At 42.1% G+C, this 17,351-nt stretch overlaps 1 protein-coding gene across 1 annotated transcript; it reads left to right on the forward strand.

Annotated features, from left to right (window-relative positions):
- Positions 1-2,633: 2,633 nt before the first annotated feature.
- Positions 2,634-12,992, forward strand: LOC120442328. The gene is made up of 2 exons (XM_039618720.1): positions 2,634-3,133; positions 9,637-12,992. The coding sequence occupies exon 2, from the start codon at positions 9,795-9,797 to the stop codon at positions 12,465-12,467; it is 2,673 nt and encodes an 890-aa protein (XP_039474654.1). The 5' UTR covers positions 2,634-3,133; positions 9,637-9,794; the 3' UTR covers positions 12,468-12,992.
- The last annotated feature ends 4,359 nt before the right edge of the window (positions 12,993-17,351 follow it).

Genomic DNA, 17,351 nt, shown 5'->3' on the forward strand with positions numbered 1-17,351 from the left:
AACGAGCTGACGGTTCACTCGTTAAGCTGAAAGAAAGATGCTTTAATCACAGGAGTCACACATGTGTCCACTGTACCATCTGGGAACTCTTCTTGTTTAGCACTCGTAATAACACAAACACTAAATCCTCCTTCTCTTGTGCTGTTTTGTAGCAGTGTGTACACCTGAGACTGTCACCTGTCTGTCTGTCCTGCACTCTCTCTGTTTCTGTCTCTCTGATTGTGGAATAAAAGTATGAACATGTATTTATAAGTTACACTTGTGTTTGAATCCTGCAGCTTATCACACATTTGATTTCCATGTGTGACAACTGCAAGTGTCCAGAGTGAGGACAGACTGAGGGACCCACTGCTGCACATCATCTGTGAGGTGTTGCACCCCTGATGATCCACCAGGACAAACTCAGCAGTGTGTGAGGAAGAGGAGGAGGAAGAGCCAGCAGCAGCTGACAGATGGAGAGAATAGACAGACTGTTCCCTGTTTGTGAAGGACTGCTAGGAAAGTTTAACATAACTAATTGTCTGTCCTGAATCAGTCTTATTAGGTAATGTTCAAATAATGTTATCATCCCAGTGTTTTCAGTGTGGGAGAAAGTACTCAGGGCCTTCAAGTTACACACTATGAAAGGCAGCAACAAGTTTAATATTCAGAAACCTAAGTATGTATCAGCAGCAGAATGGAGCTAAAAATAAATGTTTGTTTGTTCTATGAAGCTTTGAGTATTTTGGATTAGTAGCACTGCTGTGTTTGTTGCATCATATTGCTGTAATTGTTTATATGCTTTATATATTCTGAGGTAAGTTGATCTATAGTGTTACATCATATTCTATAAGGATGTTATGTGTTTGTAGACTTTCTGCCCAGTTTGACCCATTTAGCAGAAGTCAGCCTGTTTAAGGCTCTGATATCTATTCTGTATGACTTAAAGCAGTTATGACATGGTCTGATTTTCTCACCCAATAAAGGAATATTTCATATATCAGTCTGATCTTCATTCTATCAGAAACAGTTATCACAGCTCGTACGTTTTCTTTTTACACATATATGTAAGCATTGAGCCAAATTTAGTAATGCCAACATATTGAAAGAACAATGTTTGTCTCATATATATAATACATCTGTATATACACTGTCAGGGATACTTGTCTTTGAGTGAAGATTTAAGGTGATAGGAAATATAAATAACTGCTACTTGCATCTTTGAACCAGAGTTCAAGCTCATATATATATATCTATATATATATAGATATATATATATATATAATCTGACAATACATATAATATTGTCCATATTATATTAACATTACCACAGTGAGATGACTTTTGTCTCATGAACAACATTAGCTAATTATTATTTACTAACTAATCTTAAATGACTGTTCAGTACAGAAATGAAGCCCAACAATCATGTTTTACAGTCCTGTGGTCTCAACAAATCAAAGTGATGTCATAAAAAAATGAATGAACAAAACATTTTTTCTCCTTCATTTCTGTCAAACAAAGCTGTATGAAACGTTTCTCGCAGTTAGTATCATGGTTGCTAGGCATCCTGAGCAGCGCGACGAAGGCCAGACTGTCCCATTTTACAAGCCTCTCACTTCCGCACTTCTCGTAGTTCCCAGTACGCGCCGTACTACGAAGCGTGCGGTCGCTGGATTGGGACACAGCCAATGAATAGGAAAAGTTAAGAAGCTAGCTATTTCTGATATTGTGGTGGGCGGACTACTGAACATGTAAAACAAATTCCTGTATTCCTCCACGTACCGTAGATAAGCGGTCCCCAACCCCCAGGTCACCGACCAGAGTCGTTTGGCTGCGAGAGTTGAGGCTCGGGTGTGAAATTCATAGTTTTTTAAGGTTTTTATCGTTAACTCAATCGTTTCCTGTGTTGTAGTTGTGTGTCTTATTTTGAAAGAAATATTGAATATGGAAAGAAATATTTCTCGTTTGGCTCTTGACGAAGGCAAGTCGCACTTTTCTCCCTCTTCCTTATCTTTCCTGCTTGGCTTCTCATGTCCTTGTCTAGTCTCGTCTACTTATACTTTTTTTTCTTTTGCTTGTCCCGTTTGGTTCTTTAGCCATCAGAATTGTTGTCTGAAGGCCAACAAAGATACCCAACGGATTTACTTTATCAAGTGGATCACCATGGCTTTGCCGTATTGGTCCATTTGATCGATCTTTGTTGTTATTATTATTTATTTAATTTTATTTTTATTTTCAGTTGTTACAGACGGGACAGACATGGCAACAACTCCACCTCATTGTTTCCCTCCTCCATTTGCCCATTGTATTGTACATTTCAATGTTCTTCCAAATTACTACCTGTCTCCGACCTGTCTGTGCTATGTACGTATGGTCGGGGGGTCCAATTCCACTGCAGGTGCAAACTTGCATGTGACAAATAAAAGGTCTGATTGATTGATATTTACGTGTTACCATAGCGACCAGAGACCCTTAAGGGGCAGAGAGGAGGATGTTACTCTCATTGTTGTTGGCGTATCTCAGGAGGACGCTGCTAATAAAGTTACACAATTACACAGTGAATTCGCGTTTATTATTATATTTACAAAATACCACTGTCTTGGTCGTATCATTTTATTTTGTTGTATTTATCCGTGACACCTTAATGGTCGGTGAAAATATTGTCGGACATTAAACCGGTCCATGCCGCAAAAAAGGTTGGGGGCTGCTGCTGCTGAGAAATAAACACTCGTGCAACGGTAGATGGCATACAAGCTTTTAAAAAGTATGCTCAGGTGACTTGAGCCGCCACACGGTTTCCGTAGCGTAGTGGTTATCACGTTCGCCTAACACGGAAACATTATGTGTTTATTTTATTTCACTTTATTTTTTTCATTTATTTGTCTTCTTGAAGTAACCAAACCATATGCCATGCAGTCGTGTGGTCTTGGCGCGTTGTGGGTAACAAGTGAAACAAATATAAACTGACTGTGTGAAAACTGAATTGTCCGATATGTCCCTGAACGCGACCCGTACTCAGGAAGCACGCATGTGTCGCTGCAGCTGTTGTTTAGCGCCGTGTTGCAGTACGTGCTTTAAAAAAAACTATGCAGCCACAGACTTTCTAACTCTCACCAACTACCGATGTGTTTGTTTTCTGCTTCAGCTGTGGGTAAGTGCTTGTATTTCTGCCCTCGGAGCTTCCGTCCACCCGCCGAGACAACCCACTGTTAGCTTAGCGCGGATGCCGATGTTGGTGTTTCTGCAGCTCCATAAACTCAACAGGAAACTGAGGGAGTTCGCTTTTAGCATAAATCTGTAAAGCTAACCGTTCACCCCTGTCCCCACGACATGCGCAACAATAAGCGAAGAACCTAAGATTTTCAAATACCTGAAATCCGCTGGTTTGGTGCAGAACTGCAGCCTATTGCGGCAAAGAGTAATGCAGCCATTCCAGGTGGAGTCAGTTTAATTTGAAGTCAGGGAGGATAAATATTGGCGAAAACAATTCAATGAAGAATTCAAGATTAAATCTGTTCGTTCGTTTTAAAAGTTAGACTAGGAAAATCCCATATTCATACGAAAAAGGTCATATTTTAGCAATTTCTTAAAATGATGCATATGCAAGAAAATCTGCAAACAATTGTGGAACCATAATGCACTTTGACCCTTTTTCCTTAATGAGCATTAATGCCATTGTAACAATTATTTCAATGTTTTTAAAGAGGTAAAGGTAAGTATACTTAAGAATACTGTTAATACATGTTACTGTTGTTATTAGATGTCAATAAAAACTGAGGGGTTTTGCTTGTATGAAATCTTTATTTGCTTCTTAAAAATATGAGCCACACTCACAGTCGTGACAGAACAACAAAAGGACAACAAACTTGTCCTGTTTGCACATTTTCTTAAATGTGCAAACAGCGCCTTCACAGCACGCTTATGGCCACAATTATGTTACACCCACAGTGATGATAACTACTTAAGAGAATAAATAGGAAAAGCTAAGAAAGATGAGCCATGAGTCAATGTGGCTGGACTTTGAACGCTTAAAGTATTGGTGGGCGGATTGATCCAAATATCGATGATATTGAAACCTATCATTGTATTGATATTGATCGATACGAGCCTAATTTGACTGATACTTTAGTTTCTGCGGTTTCATCAAAGAGGCAACCTGGCTGTCTGTTTAAGTACCGCTGCAGCACAGAGCAGTCATCTAACTGAAACATGTTGTTTAAAGGAAAACATTTAGTGCAAATGAAAATTCACCAAATATAATATGGCTCAGGTTTGATTTGTGTTACCTGTGAAAGTAGATGTGCTGCAGACTTAAACATTTTATAATTTATGTCCTGGGTTTTAACTAATTCATCATCCAAAGGAAAAATCCCCCCAAAACACTTAATGGTCATGAAAATTTATTCAGATCTGGCAATTTGAAAAAATATTAGTATAATTGATACTGGCCCTGTAGTTTCTTGGTATCGGCTCAATACCAAATCTTGCAGTACTGCATACCACTAGTTTAAAATAAATTTCTTTTTCTCAGTGTGGATTTGAAGTGAACACAGCTCATGTGTGTTTTACTGTTTAAAAGATAAAACTGAGTTCCTGAACACATCTTTTACATCAAATTTCTTTATTCACGGTCTGAGTGACTGAACCACATCTTTAAAGAAGGGCACAGACGGTTTTCTACCCCACCTCACTGACACAGTCCCATGTGAATACTAATAATGCTGGGGTCTTATCACTTGGGGGTTTTTTTATCTGTGGGAAACATCCTTGAGGAAATAATTTTAACAGATTATTCATTAAAATACTTTAAAATACAAAACAGTAATCTAAAGTAATATTTTACTCACAGTAAAGAAGAATTCAAGATTAAATCTGTTCGTTCGTTTTAAAAATTAGACTTCATACTTTGACTGCGTTTTATTTTATTTTGACTTTGCACTTAAACCACTTAGGTGTGGTATATTTTAAAATAATTTTCAAATTCTTTCTGTAGTTTAAGATAAGATAACCTTTATTAGTCCCACACTTGGGAAATTTGTTTTGTTACAGCCGAAAGTGGAAAGTGCAAAGTTATATTGCAAAAATTAGAACTCAATAAGAATAATATACTGTACACAACTGTATAGAATACAATAGAATAAAATAATACAATAGGATTAGTTTTAATCCTAACAATAGGATAAAAATAGAATACAATTGCTATATACAACCAAGTAAAAATACAACTTTGTCAGAAAAAGAGTATTGCACTTAGTCTTATTGCACATGTGTGGGTTTGTGTTTTTGTGCTGCAAAAGTCTTTGTTGTGGAGTCTGACAGCAGTGGGGAGGAAAGACCTGCGAAATCTCTCCGTCCCACACCGTGGGTGCCGCAGCCTGTAGGAGCTGCTCAGTGCTGTCAGTCTCCCGCATGGGGTGGGAGATGTTGTCCAACAGTGATGACAGCTTAGCCGCCATTCTCCTGTCACTCACCACCTCCACTGGGTCCAGAGGGCATCCTAGAACAGAGCTGGCCCTGCGGATCAGCCTGTTCAGTCTCTTCCTGTCCCCGGCAGAGATGCTGCTGTCCCAGCAGACCACACCATAAAAGATGGCTGAGGCCACCACAGAGTCATAGAAGGTCTTCAGGAGTGGGCCCTCCACTCCAAACGACCTGAGTCTCTGCAGCAGGTACAGCCTGCTCTGCCCTTTCCTGTAGAGGGCGTCTGAGTTATGAGTCCAGTCCAGTTTGTTGTTCAGATGAACACCAAGGTACCTGTAGCTGTCTACAGCCTCAATAACCATACCTTGAATGTTCAGTGGTTGCAGTGGAGGATGTTTGTGCCTGCGGAAGTCTACCACCAGCTCCTTGGTGTTACTAATGTTGATCTGGAGGTAGTTCTGCTGGCACCAGTCCACTATGGGCTCAAAATGTGGTCATAAATATTTTGTACTTGTAAATCAGTTTTGTATGTGTAAAAAGAATTTGTGCGTGCGTAAAAAAGATTTGTGTGGACTTAGCCAAAAAAACCCTGCAAGTTACAAGTACGAATTTTGACCCTATTTTTCTTCCTGTCATCTGATTGGTCAATGTCATGTCAATCACAAATGTAACAATCCAATCAGAGAACAGATGGGTTTGGCTGTCGGAGGGCACTTTTTGAACTGCAGGTCCTTGAAGGGTAATACAGTTTGAAGCTGGAGGATCTCTATATAAATATCCGATAGCAGCTAGGTCCGCTAACTTTCAGCAGCTGTTGAAAGGATAAAGTTGTGGTATATCAGTGGTTAGAAATACCATTATTACTTTAGGATTAGTTTAACACAAAGTCAGGGCTGACCCGGGACCATTGCTGTGAGTCACAGTGCGCAGCATAAAAGTCCTTTCACATCGGATGCAGGATGTGCTGCTAATGCTAACTGCTAACTAAAAGCAAAGGATCCAGAATTTGCTGCGCTGGCTGCTGAGCTCTGTGGGTTTTTGCAGCAGCTCTACCTGTACTAGATGCACCTGCTCCTTGTCGTTTCTATCTCTGACTTTATGTCCTCTACAAGAGTTTCTGGTTTTTTTGCTAGTTCTTCAAATGTTCAATAAAAACATGTATGCTAATTCATAACGAAGAAAGCTTTGTAATGAAGACTGTCATTTCCAAAACACTGCCCCCCCCAGCGGTCCGCAGCGCTGTTGAAAAGGCTGTGGAAGTCCCTGTATTAAACACGAGACCTGTGACACAAAAATCACCAAACTCGGACGACCACAGACTGTTTTCCTTCGTGGTGATGAAGGAAAACGCTGGGTTGGCATGTAAAGGGCATTTATTCCTTCAAGGACCTGCAGTTCAAAAAGTGCCCCTCCGACAGCCAAACCCATCTGTTCTCTGATTGGATTGTTACATTTGTGATTGACATGACATTGACCAATCAGATGACAGGAAGAAAAATAGGGTCAAAATTGTACTTGTAACTTGCAGGGGGTTTTTGGCTAAGTCCACACACAAATCTTTTTTACACATACAAATCTTTTTTACGCACGCACAAATTCTTTTTACACATACAAAACTGATTTACAAGTACAAAATATTTATGACCACATTTTGAGCCCATAGTCCACAAAGTCCTGAGTCAGTCCTCTGTACTTCTTGTCGTCCCCATCAGTGATGAGGCCGACTATTGCAGAGTCGTCAGAGAACTTCTGCAGGAAGCACTGGGTGGAGTTGTGGGATAAGTCTGCAGTGTGGATGGTGAAGAGGAACGGAGCCAGAACCATTCCATGTGGGGCCCCCGTACTGCAGACGACCCTGTCCGACACACAGCCCTGAGTCCTCACATACTGTGGTCGGTCGGTGAGGTAGTCCAGAATCCATGAGGTGAGGTGATGGTCCACTCCAGAGTTCTCCAGCTTGTCTTTCAGGACTGTGGGAAGAATAGTGTTGAAGGCACTGGAGAAATCAAAGAACATGATTCTCACAGTGCTCCCAGCGGTCTCCAGGTGAGAGAAGGAACGATGCACGAGGTGAATGGCGGCATCATCCGCTCCAATGCCAGGCTGGTAGGCAAACTGAAGTGGGTCCAATGATGAGCTCACCAGGCGCCGAAGCTGAGTCAGGACCAGCTGCTCCAGGGTCTTCATCAGGTGAGATGTCAGCCACCGGCCTGTAGCTGTTGAGGTCCTTGGGGCGTGAAGTCTTTGGCACTGGTACAACACAGGAGGTTTTCCAGAGCTGTGGGACTCTCCCCAGCCTCAGGTTGAAGAGGTGCTCCATCACACCACACAGTTGGTCCGCGCAGGACCTGACGACCCTCGAGCTGATGCCATCTGGACCCGCTGCCTTCTTGGCTTTAATCCTCCTCAGTTCCCTCCTAACCTGGGTGGTTGAGAGAGACAGGCTGGAGCCTTGTGTTGAGTGTGTACTGGATGCTGTTGTTGGGGGTGGGGAGGAGTGAGCAGGGTGAATAGAGGAGGTGTGAAGTGTCTGAGGTGTCAGAGGTGGAACAGCAGCAGTGGGGGTGGGTGAGTCTGCAGCCGATGTTGGAGACTGCCTCATGGCTGAATCAAATCTGTTGAAGAAATGATTCAGTTCATTTGCCCACCTCACATCCCTCCCAGGCAGAGAGTTCTGGTGTTTGTGGCCTGAGATAGTTCTGAGGCCTCTCCAGACTTCACCAACGTTGTTTTGCTGAAGCTGGTTCTCCATCTTCTGCCTGTAGCTGTCCTTCCCATTCCTTATCAGTCCCCTCAGCTCTCTCTGCACCCTTTTCAACTCCTCTTTGTCTTTGGATTTGAAGGCCCTCCTCTTCTGCTTGAGGACAGCTTTAATTTCTGGGGTAATCCAAGGTTTGTTGTTGGAGAAACACCGTACAGTCCTGGTAGGTACGGTGTTGTCCACACAGAAATTAATATAGTCAGTAATGCATGTAGTAAGGCTGTCGATGTCCTCTCCGTGGTCGTCACAGATCACCTCCCACACAGTCGACTCAAAACAATCCTTAAGAGCCTCCTCGCTCTCCTCCGACCATCTCTGTACTGTGCGGGTGGCTGGTGGCTCCCTGCGAACTAAGGGCACATACACAGGGACAAGGTGCACCAGGTTGTGATCAGATCTGCCCAGTGGAGGGAGAGGTGATGAACTGTATGCCTCTTCAGCATTGGCATACAGTAAGTCCAGTGTTTTATTGTCTCTGGTTGGGCAGGTCACATACTGGTTGAAGGTGGGCAGTGTGGAGTCCAGTGAGACATGATTAAAGTCTCCTGATATTAGGAGAAGGGCTCTCGGAGATTGTGTTTGCAGTCTGCTGACCAGAGAGTGGAGAGAGTCACAGGCTGCATCCGCGTTGGCCGAGGGGGGGACATACGCTGTTATCGCGATAACATGCGAGAATTCCCGGGACAGGTAGTACAGACGCATGCTAACGGCTAACAGCTCAATGTCTCTGCTGCAGAGTTGTTCTTTCACAGTGATGTGCCCGGGGTTAGGGGTGTTAGCCAGGACTCCGTTAGCATCATGATGCTACATTGCCGGTACTCCCTCTTTGACCAGGTTAGCGACGTGAGCTCATCCATTTTATTGGGCAAAGATCTTACGTTTCCAATAATTACAGAAGGAAGAGATGGTCGACAACGTCTCCTGCTCGGGCGATGGCCCTCCCTCCCAGCACGAAACCCCCGTCTTTTCTTCCTCAGCTCGCTGGGAATGGCGAGTCTGTCCACCGGCAGCACTGCTGTGGGACGCAGCGCTAACAGCTGATCCCTGCTGCAAACAAAGGATCCCTGCACTGGGTCCCCAAACACGGGTGGAAAAAAACAAAGAAAAACGACCAAGACTAACACAAAACGGTAGAACATGATTGCAGAGTCTAATTGCTAATACGTTAGTTATAAAAATTACGAGGAAAAAAAAGATGAGAAAGAAAGAAACTGAGAATGAGCAGAGCTGCTGTAACAGGCTGCCGCACACGGGGGGCGCTGGAAGTAGCTAAATGAAGCTCCAAAAACTTATTTTTAGATTTTAAATCTGTGTGTTACTCTGTTTTTATTAAGCACGGTTTAACTCTGTTTTACAAGTGCTGAATATTTTTTTTAATGCATACATCACATGGATTTTGATGAAATCAGATCCTGCTGCTTTAAGATTTTTCTAAGCCTAACTAATTGAAACTGTTTTGTCTTTACTTGCAGACTGAGAAGATGTGGCAGTGAAGATGATGCCTTCAGATAATATCTTGGTTTTCTCTACAAGAAAGCTGACTAGGAGTCTAGCCAGGTGCCTGAGCAAGGACCAGGGTTTTTGACACAATCTTAGCAGTTTCTAATGACTTTGGGCTTTAAATGTCAATATGGACGGCATTGATGAAAGCTACATCTGGGAGCGCCGCATTGCCCATGGCATTAGGTATCAAAGAGGAGCAGTCCCCTTCCCAGAATCGGTTGATATTGGTCTGGAGTTCAATGCGGCACTTGAAAGGAAGGAGAAGCTGGATCAGAGCCTGCTGACGAATAGTGTTATGCTGGAAATTTGTCAGTTTGCCAAAACGGTGACCAGGTCTGAGAAGTATTTCTTGTTCGAAATGCTGGAGTTCAACTTCGACCTTGGCTTTGACATAAACAATGACAGTCTGTGCTACATCTATGCAGTTCGTGTCCACAACAGAATTAAGCACCTGAAGGAGCAAATAAAGATGAAGCCAAATAGATGGAAAGAAACATTTCAGTTGCCAGATCCAAGTGTTTTAGCCGGGTCCAAAGAAGACGTGTCAGGACGATACTGTCCAAAATGGAACAAAATTGCTGATAGTTCAGTGCTCACTGTCTCCAGCAAGAACTGCCAGTCTTCAGACAACCACGAAGCTGAAACTACCAGAGTTGCTAGCAATAAATACACTGCAAAACAACAAGGAGGAATCCGTTTAAGAAAAACACAGGGCGCTAACCCTTTCTGTGCACAGCTTGGTGTGACCCTAGCTATTCGACCAAGTCACGCCCCCAAACAGAAGTTGGACCCAAGTCTGCTCATCAATGGTGTGATGATAGAGATGCTTGATTTTTCCCGAGTGCTGTGTGGAAAACACACTTACATAGTTTATGAACTGGTCAAGCACAACTTTGGTTATGCTTTTAATAAACCTCAGTTCCGAATGTGTCTAAATAGGGTGATAGAGAGAAAATACACCTGTCTGACAGCTGAGGACAAAGACACTTTCAGAAAGGAACTTTTTAAGATCCCGGCTGAGAAGAATAAATTGGAATATAAAGGTAAAAAAAGAAAAACACCTGATGCAGATAACCAAGAACTGGAAGCACAAATTCTGGCCACCAATAAAAGACAAACACGGAAGCAGCAGGCTAGCAAAATGGAGGAGTTGAAGGAGGATGATTTGTCATACATGTGTCCTGTTGAGTTTGAGACAGAATTCCAGTCAGGAACAGAACCTGAACCAGAAAATGTGAAACCTGAAAGTTGTTTGTCAGGAACAGAGGTAGAAATGAACATGCTACAGGATGTAAAGCCAGAAGAGGAAGAAGTCTTCATCTCACCAATGCAGCCTTTGAATAATGGCCACAAATCTTCTTTGTCACCCACACAGGCAAAGGATGCAAGTCAGGAATCATACTGGTGTCTGTTCTCTGAGGGAAGATGTGCAGAAACCTCAAAGCAGAGGCTGTGGCTGAGGCGCGCTGCTCGCACAAAACAGATCCTGACATCGAGCCGAGTGAATGACATGTTCGCCCATTGCAGAGAGATCGGATTAGACTTCAACTTTTGTTCACCAAAACGGAGCTTAGATCTACAACTGTTGAGCAACTGGGTGATGTGGGAGGTTTTCAAGTTTGGAACTGCTTTGTTGAGGAGTGTACGCAGTTTTTTATTTGAAATTCTCTTAAACAACTTTACTCTTACGCTCCAAGATGAGCAACATGAGCGCAATTTCTTAGTTTACATGATGGCAAAACATAAAAATCTTGTGAGCCACCCAAAGAGTCAGAATATGGATTTTCTCTGCAAGCCTTTCAAACTTCCTGAGATTTACCACATGGTTGATGTGACCAGCAATTTTCAGACTCAACAGGAACTCCAGAGTCAAGGGCAGGAAGGGTTAGATTCATCAGATTCAGCAAAGAGTGAAGAAGCTGAAAAAGAAAAACACCCTTTCTGTAAAAAGTTGGGTCTAAACCTTTGGTCAACCAAAGAACGCCCATCAGACCAGAAGCTTGATTTGACCGTCCTGACAACCGGCGCTGTGCTTGAGATCTTCAGCTTTGTAAAGGAGCTGTGTGGTGAGGCCCGCAATACTGTTAATGACATTCTTGAGCACAATTTTGATCTTGATCTTCAAAGTGGTGAGACTGAGGCTGCGCAGAAGATCCAGAGATGGTACACAACACAGAAAAGCTTGATGAAAAAGCAAAACATGTCACCGAAAATCAACAGGTGGTTAAATATGATCGTCCCGCTGAATGGCAACTTGCAAGAGATTCCACACTCACCAACTGAAGATGGGGACCCAGATCTAGAAGGGGAGCTGGATGGCTTTGGTGGATTTGTCAAATGCTTTGACTACCAGAACTGCAAGGAGATCGGACTGGACCTCGACCCCAGCTCCAAATCAGAAACCAAAACAAAACTTGATTTGCAAGTTCTGACAAGAGGAGTTTTGTTTGAGGTGCACCAATATGTGCAGCAAAACTACAACCGATATGTTCCTGCTCTGTATGAGATTCTGGAGTACAACTTTGATCTGAGCTCTCAGAGCCACCGGAAGGTGGAGTTCGCCTGGTCCATCGCCTCACAGGTCATAGCCATGACTGGCAAAAAACGCAGAAAAGGGGATTACCTGAACAAAGTTTTTGAGCTCCCTTTCGAGGTCTCCAAGTTCCCTGAGTCTTCCCAGGTGGTCTTTAAAGAGGAGCCGGAGGATGACTTTGGCGAGCCGGACCTTAATAATGACAATGATGACATTGTGTTTGTCCGAAAACTGAAGCCTGTTGATATGGAAGTCGAGATAGAATAAAGTCCTAGCTGCTGTTTGTATTTTAAATGTCAGTTTTCAGGATAGAGCTGCAACTGAATCGCTTTATATCTACTTAAACCAGTTAAATTTACCTTTACCCATTTATATAGAAATGGGGATCCTCTTCCTGTTTCTGTTCAGCGTGTGCCTAAAATCCAGCTTGACCTTAACCCTGGTGGACATAAAGAAGATGAGAGTGATCGATTTTTGTTTTGGTCTATAAAGTGTCAAAAAACAACTCTCGTAATCTTTTTTTTTTTCTTTTTTAACTGTTGACATCTTGGATTACTTGTGTTCTAGCAAATGTCTTTTAACTCAAAGAAGAAATACTCGCATTCAATCATGAAGGCCAAATAAATATCTCAGATGTGCTGCAGATGTTTACAGGGGGCAGGAAAAATAAAGATTAAACTTTGTTCTCAAGTTAGTGAATGTTATTGCCCACCAGATCCAGCTGTGTCTCTGGAAGTGGGGTCTTTGCAGTCTCGATTACAACGAAAGACAATAAAGGTTCTAAAATGTGAACGACGTGTTACTGCTGGGCCTCCTCGACTCCACTGTGGTTCAGTGCTGCTTTATTCACAGTAGAGTTCTTTTGCTTATAATTATGTGTGTTACGACTGGAGTGTAACAAAAAAGTTGTGCCACTTTTTTTCTCCAAACAAGGAAGTAGACTATCCACGTTAATGTTAACCGGTAGAAATTCAACCCTCAGTGATGTGAGTTAAAGAGGACAGAATGAATGGTCAAGGCTGCCATATTGGTATTTAATTGTTTTGACTGATTCGTGATGTCAACTCCATCATTTAATAAAATGTGAAAGAAAACATTCCACCTTAAAATTTGGTCAGTGTTCATAATTATTTGTCTCTTGACTTTATGTTAATAGTAAAGATCAAAAGTCGGTGAAATATCTTGTTCTTGTAAAAGTTTACATAAAGTAGTGCATACTGCTGTAGTTTAACATTCATGTTGCTCATTTTCTTTATTTACATGAAATAAAGAAAATGAGTTTTGAGCTTTCGAGTCATGACCAGGTATTTTGGCAGATGTTCCAGTTCATATTTAGTTTGTTTTTATATGTGAAGGAAAATCAGAAGTCATAATTTTTAAAGACTTTTCTTGGCAAACCAAATTTATACAAAGATTCACTGTTTTCTAGCTTCTGAAATTCTCTGTATGCTAAATATTGGTTGGTTAGTCTGGTCAGTCCTTAAAAAGTTAGTGGACAAGCAGAAGCTGGGATCTGGGAGGTTATCCTAATATTGATGTAAAAACAATAAGGAAATGAATAAATGTAGTTTGAAGTGACTTTTTAAAATCAGGCTGCAGATGATCTGATTGTATTCTGGTGATATTTTATGTTAAATGATGTTTGAAGATTCAGAGTCTGAACCTCGACATTTTTTTTATGTCGTATTTTTTATGTAAATACGTCCATATTTAAACTGTTGGTTTGATCCATATTTTTGCATTCAGTTTTAGTCGTGCCTGATTGTCCCTGTGAGGTTAGAGCTGAGAGTTTAGCATTGTTTGCTGCATTTGGGTGTACAGGTGAACCTTAGCTTTTACATTAAACGTGACATGCATGGCCCTGGTAAATAAAAGTGGTCCCAACATGCACATTAATGGGACATTGAGTGCTCTTGAAGTTCTGACTGCAGGATTGAAGGTTGCAGCTGCCCAGGATGTTAAACTTAGTGTGAAATCTTTTATTCCTTATTAAATATTGTAAATGTGTTAAGAACACCTGTTTTACAACTTTGAAACCTGCAGAAACACGTGTGGACTTGTCACACATATCATGCTGTTTGGCTTGAGTGTGATGCAGTAATTCACAAATGTGCTTCAACTAAACTAATGCAGGTTGCAGTGTGCTGTCACAATAATTACAGGCTTCCAGTGGATTATATAACCAACCCTGCAGATTTGAACTGATGGAGTCAATTTGCATTTTAAGTGATTCAATTCAAAGTGTAAAAATAATCCAATGAGACTAATTGACTTGTAAACTTTCATTAGTATATCTTCACATGATGGGTACATTAATTTTAGGTTGATCATTACACCATATTTAGTCAAGCTTTTGCTGGGCTTCCCATCATGCACTCTGTCACGGCCCATTTATCCTCTGCAGGCTACAGCTGGGATGCTTTTGGTCTCAAATTAAACAGGTGTCACTCGTCAGTTCCTCTGAAAGCCTTCAGGACATTTTATAAAAGAAACAAAGGAGAGGAGATGAAGCTGCAGTGTTTCTGTTCAGTGTCCACTAGATGGAGCCAAAGGCCAGGTTTTTAAATTTGCAATAGAACAACTTTGATATAAAATGATACACTTAGATTAACTGCACAGAAAATGAAGTTTTACATTTGTGATAATACTGGAGAGGTTTTATCTCACTGAAATTTCAGCCGAGTGCAAGAGGCGTAAAACAGAAACTGTCTGTTGAGAGATGAGACGCCATCTTGTAGCCCAAACGTCCACAGAGCAGCCCAGCTCAACCGCCATACATCTCGCTTTGATGAGAGACTGTTGTGTTCATTTCCCGCAGAGCTTGATTCACAGTTCAGAATAATGAACTTTATCTCAATCTGGGCCTTGATTTCATTCGTCCTCTGTGAAGTAAGTGGTTTAGCTTCTCCTCCTTTAAACCAGCTTCTTTTTTCATGAACTGTTGAAAAAAATGCATGAAGAGCCAGTGGGTGGGGCTTCTGTGCCTGAGAGAACCATATTAGGCTTTTCCTCTCTCTGTGACATCAAACAGACAGATACACACACACACATATATATATATATACAGGGTGGGCCATTTATATGGATACACCGTAATAAAATGGGAATGGTTGGTGATATTAAAGTCCTGTTTGTGGCACATTAGTATATGTGAGGGGGCAAACTCCCCAAGATGGGTGGTGACCATGGTGGCCATTTAGAAGTCGGCCATCTTGGATGCAACTTTTGTTTTTTCAGTAGGAAGAGGGCCATGTGACACATCAAACTTATTGGTAATGTCACAAGAAAAACAATGGTGTGCTTGGTTTCGACGTAACTTTATTCTTTCATGAGTTATTTACAAGTTTCTGACCACTTATAAAATGTGTTCAATGTGCTGCCCATTGTGTTGGATTGTCAATGCAACCCTCTTCTCCCACTCTTCACACACTGATAGCAACACCACAGGAGAAATGCCAGCACAGGCATCCAGTATCCGTAGTTTCAGGTGCTGCACATCGCGTATCTTCACACCATAGACAATTGCCTTCAGATGACCCCAAAGATAAAAGTCTAAGGGGGTCAGATCGGGAGATCTTGGGGGCCATTCAACTGGCCCACGAAGACCAATCCACTTTCCAGGAAACTGTTCATCTAGGAATGCTCGGACCTGGCACCCATAATGTGGTGGCGCACCATCTTGCTGGAAAAACTCAGGGAACGTGCCAGCTTCAGTGCACAAAGAGGGAAACACATCGTCATGTAGCAATTTCAAATATCCAGTGGCCTTGAGGTTTCCATTGATGAAGAATGGACCCACTATCGTTGTACCCCATATACCACACCAAACCATCACTTTTGTTGTTCCAACAGTCTTGGAGGGATTCATCCAATGTGGGTTAGTGTCAGACCAATAGCGGTGGTTTTGTTTGTTAACTTCACCATTCACATAAAAGTTTGCCTCATCACTGAACAAAATCTTCTGCGTGATTTGAGGGTCCTGTTCCAGTTTTTGTTTTGCCCATTCTGCAAATTCTGTGCGCCGATCTGGGTCATCCTCGTTGAGATGCTGCAGTAGCTGGAGTTTGTAAGGGTGTCATTTGTGAGTAGCTAATATCCGCCGAAGGGATGTTCGACTAACGCCACTCTCCAGTGACATGCGGTGAGTGCTACGCTGTGGGCTCTTGCTGAATGAAGCTAGGACAGCCACTGATGTTTCTTCATTAGTGACAGTTTTCTTGCGTCCACATTTTGGCAAATCCAACACTTAACCAGTTTCACGAAACTTAGCAAGCAGTTTGCTAACTGTAGCATGGGAGATGGGTGGTCTCGTTGGGTGTCTTGCATTGAAATCTGCTGCAATGACCCGGTTACTGCGTTCACCAGATATCAACACAATTTCGATCCGCTCCTCACGTGTTAACCTCTTCGACATGTCAATGGCTGTGAACAAAGAGAAACTTGTAAATAACTCATGAAAGATTAAAGTTACATCGAAACCAAGCACACCATTGTTTTTCTTGTGACATTACCAATAAGTTTGATGTGTCACATGACCCTCTTCCTATTGAAAAAACAAAAGTTGTATCCAAGATGGCTGACTTCTAAATGGCCACCATGGTCACCACCCATCTTGAGGAGTTTGCCCCCTCACATATACTAATGTGCCACAAACAGGACTTTAATATCACCAACCATTCCTATTTTATTACGGTGTATCCAAATAAATGGCCCACCCGGTATATATATATATACTGAAATGAGGAAAAGCAGTGAAGATCCACTTCAAGGAGGATTCAGTGTCTCCCTTTGGAATGAAAATGTTTTAATCTTCTGGGTTTTCTCCTGGCCTGCTGCACGTGCTCAGTGTTTTATTCTTCCGCCCATATTAATTTTTTTTTCTATTGTGATGACATCACAGAGAGAAAACTGATTTTTCTGAATCCTGAACAAATCCACTGAAACCTCAATGGATTTAAAGCTCACAAAAGTCTCATTTTAAGCTGAAAGTTTTCTTTTATTTTGAGTGACCATCGGGTGACAGATTAAAGAGAAAAACCACTACGCAGTGTCTCAGCTGGGTGCTGGGCAGCCACAGCAGCTTCAGCGCTTCTTAGCACTGATTCTCAAAGTATCCTGGAGGATCAACACTGATATTCCCACACTGGGACT

Source organism: Oreochromis aureus, linkage group 10, assembly GCF_013358895.1.
Source record: "Oreochromis aureus strain Israel breed Guangdong linkage group 10, ZZ_aureus, whole genome shotgun sequence".
In the NCBI taxonomy this organism is placed as follows: Eukaryota; Metazoa; Chordata; class Actinopteri; order Cichliformes; family Cichlidae; genus Oreochromis; species Oreochromis aureus.

Coding starts and splice junctions, on each gene's coding strand:
- LOC120442328 (XM_039618720.1), top strand. CDS start 9,795: ATGGACGGCATTGATGAAAGCTACATCTGGGAGCGCCGCATTGCCCAT.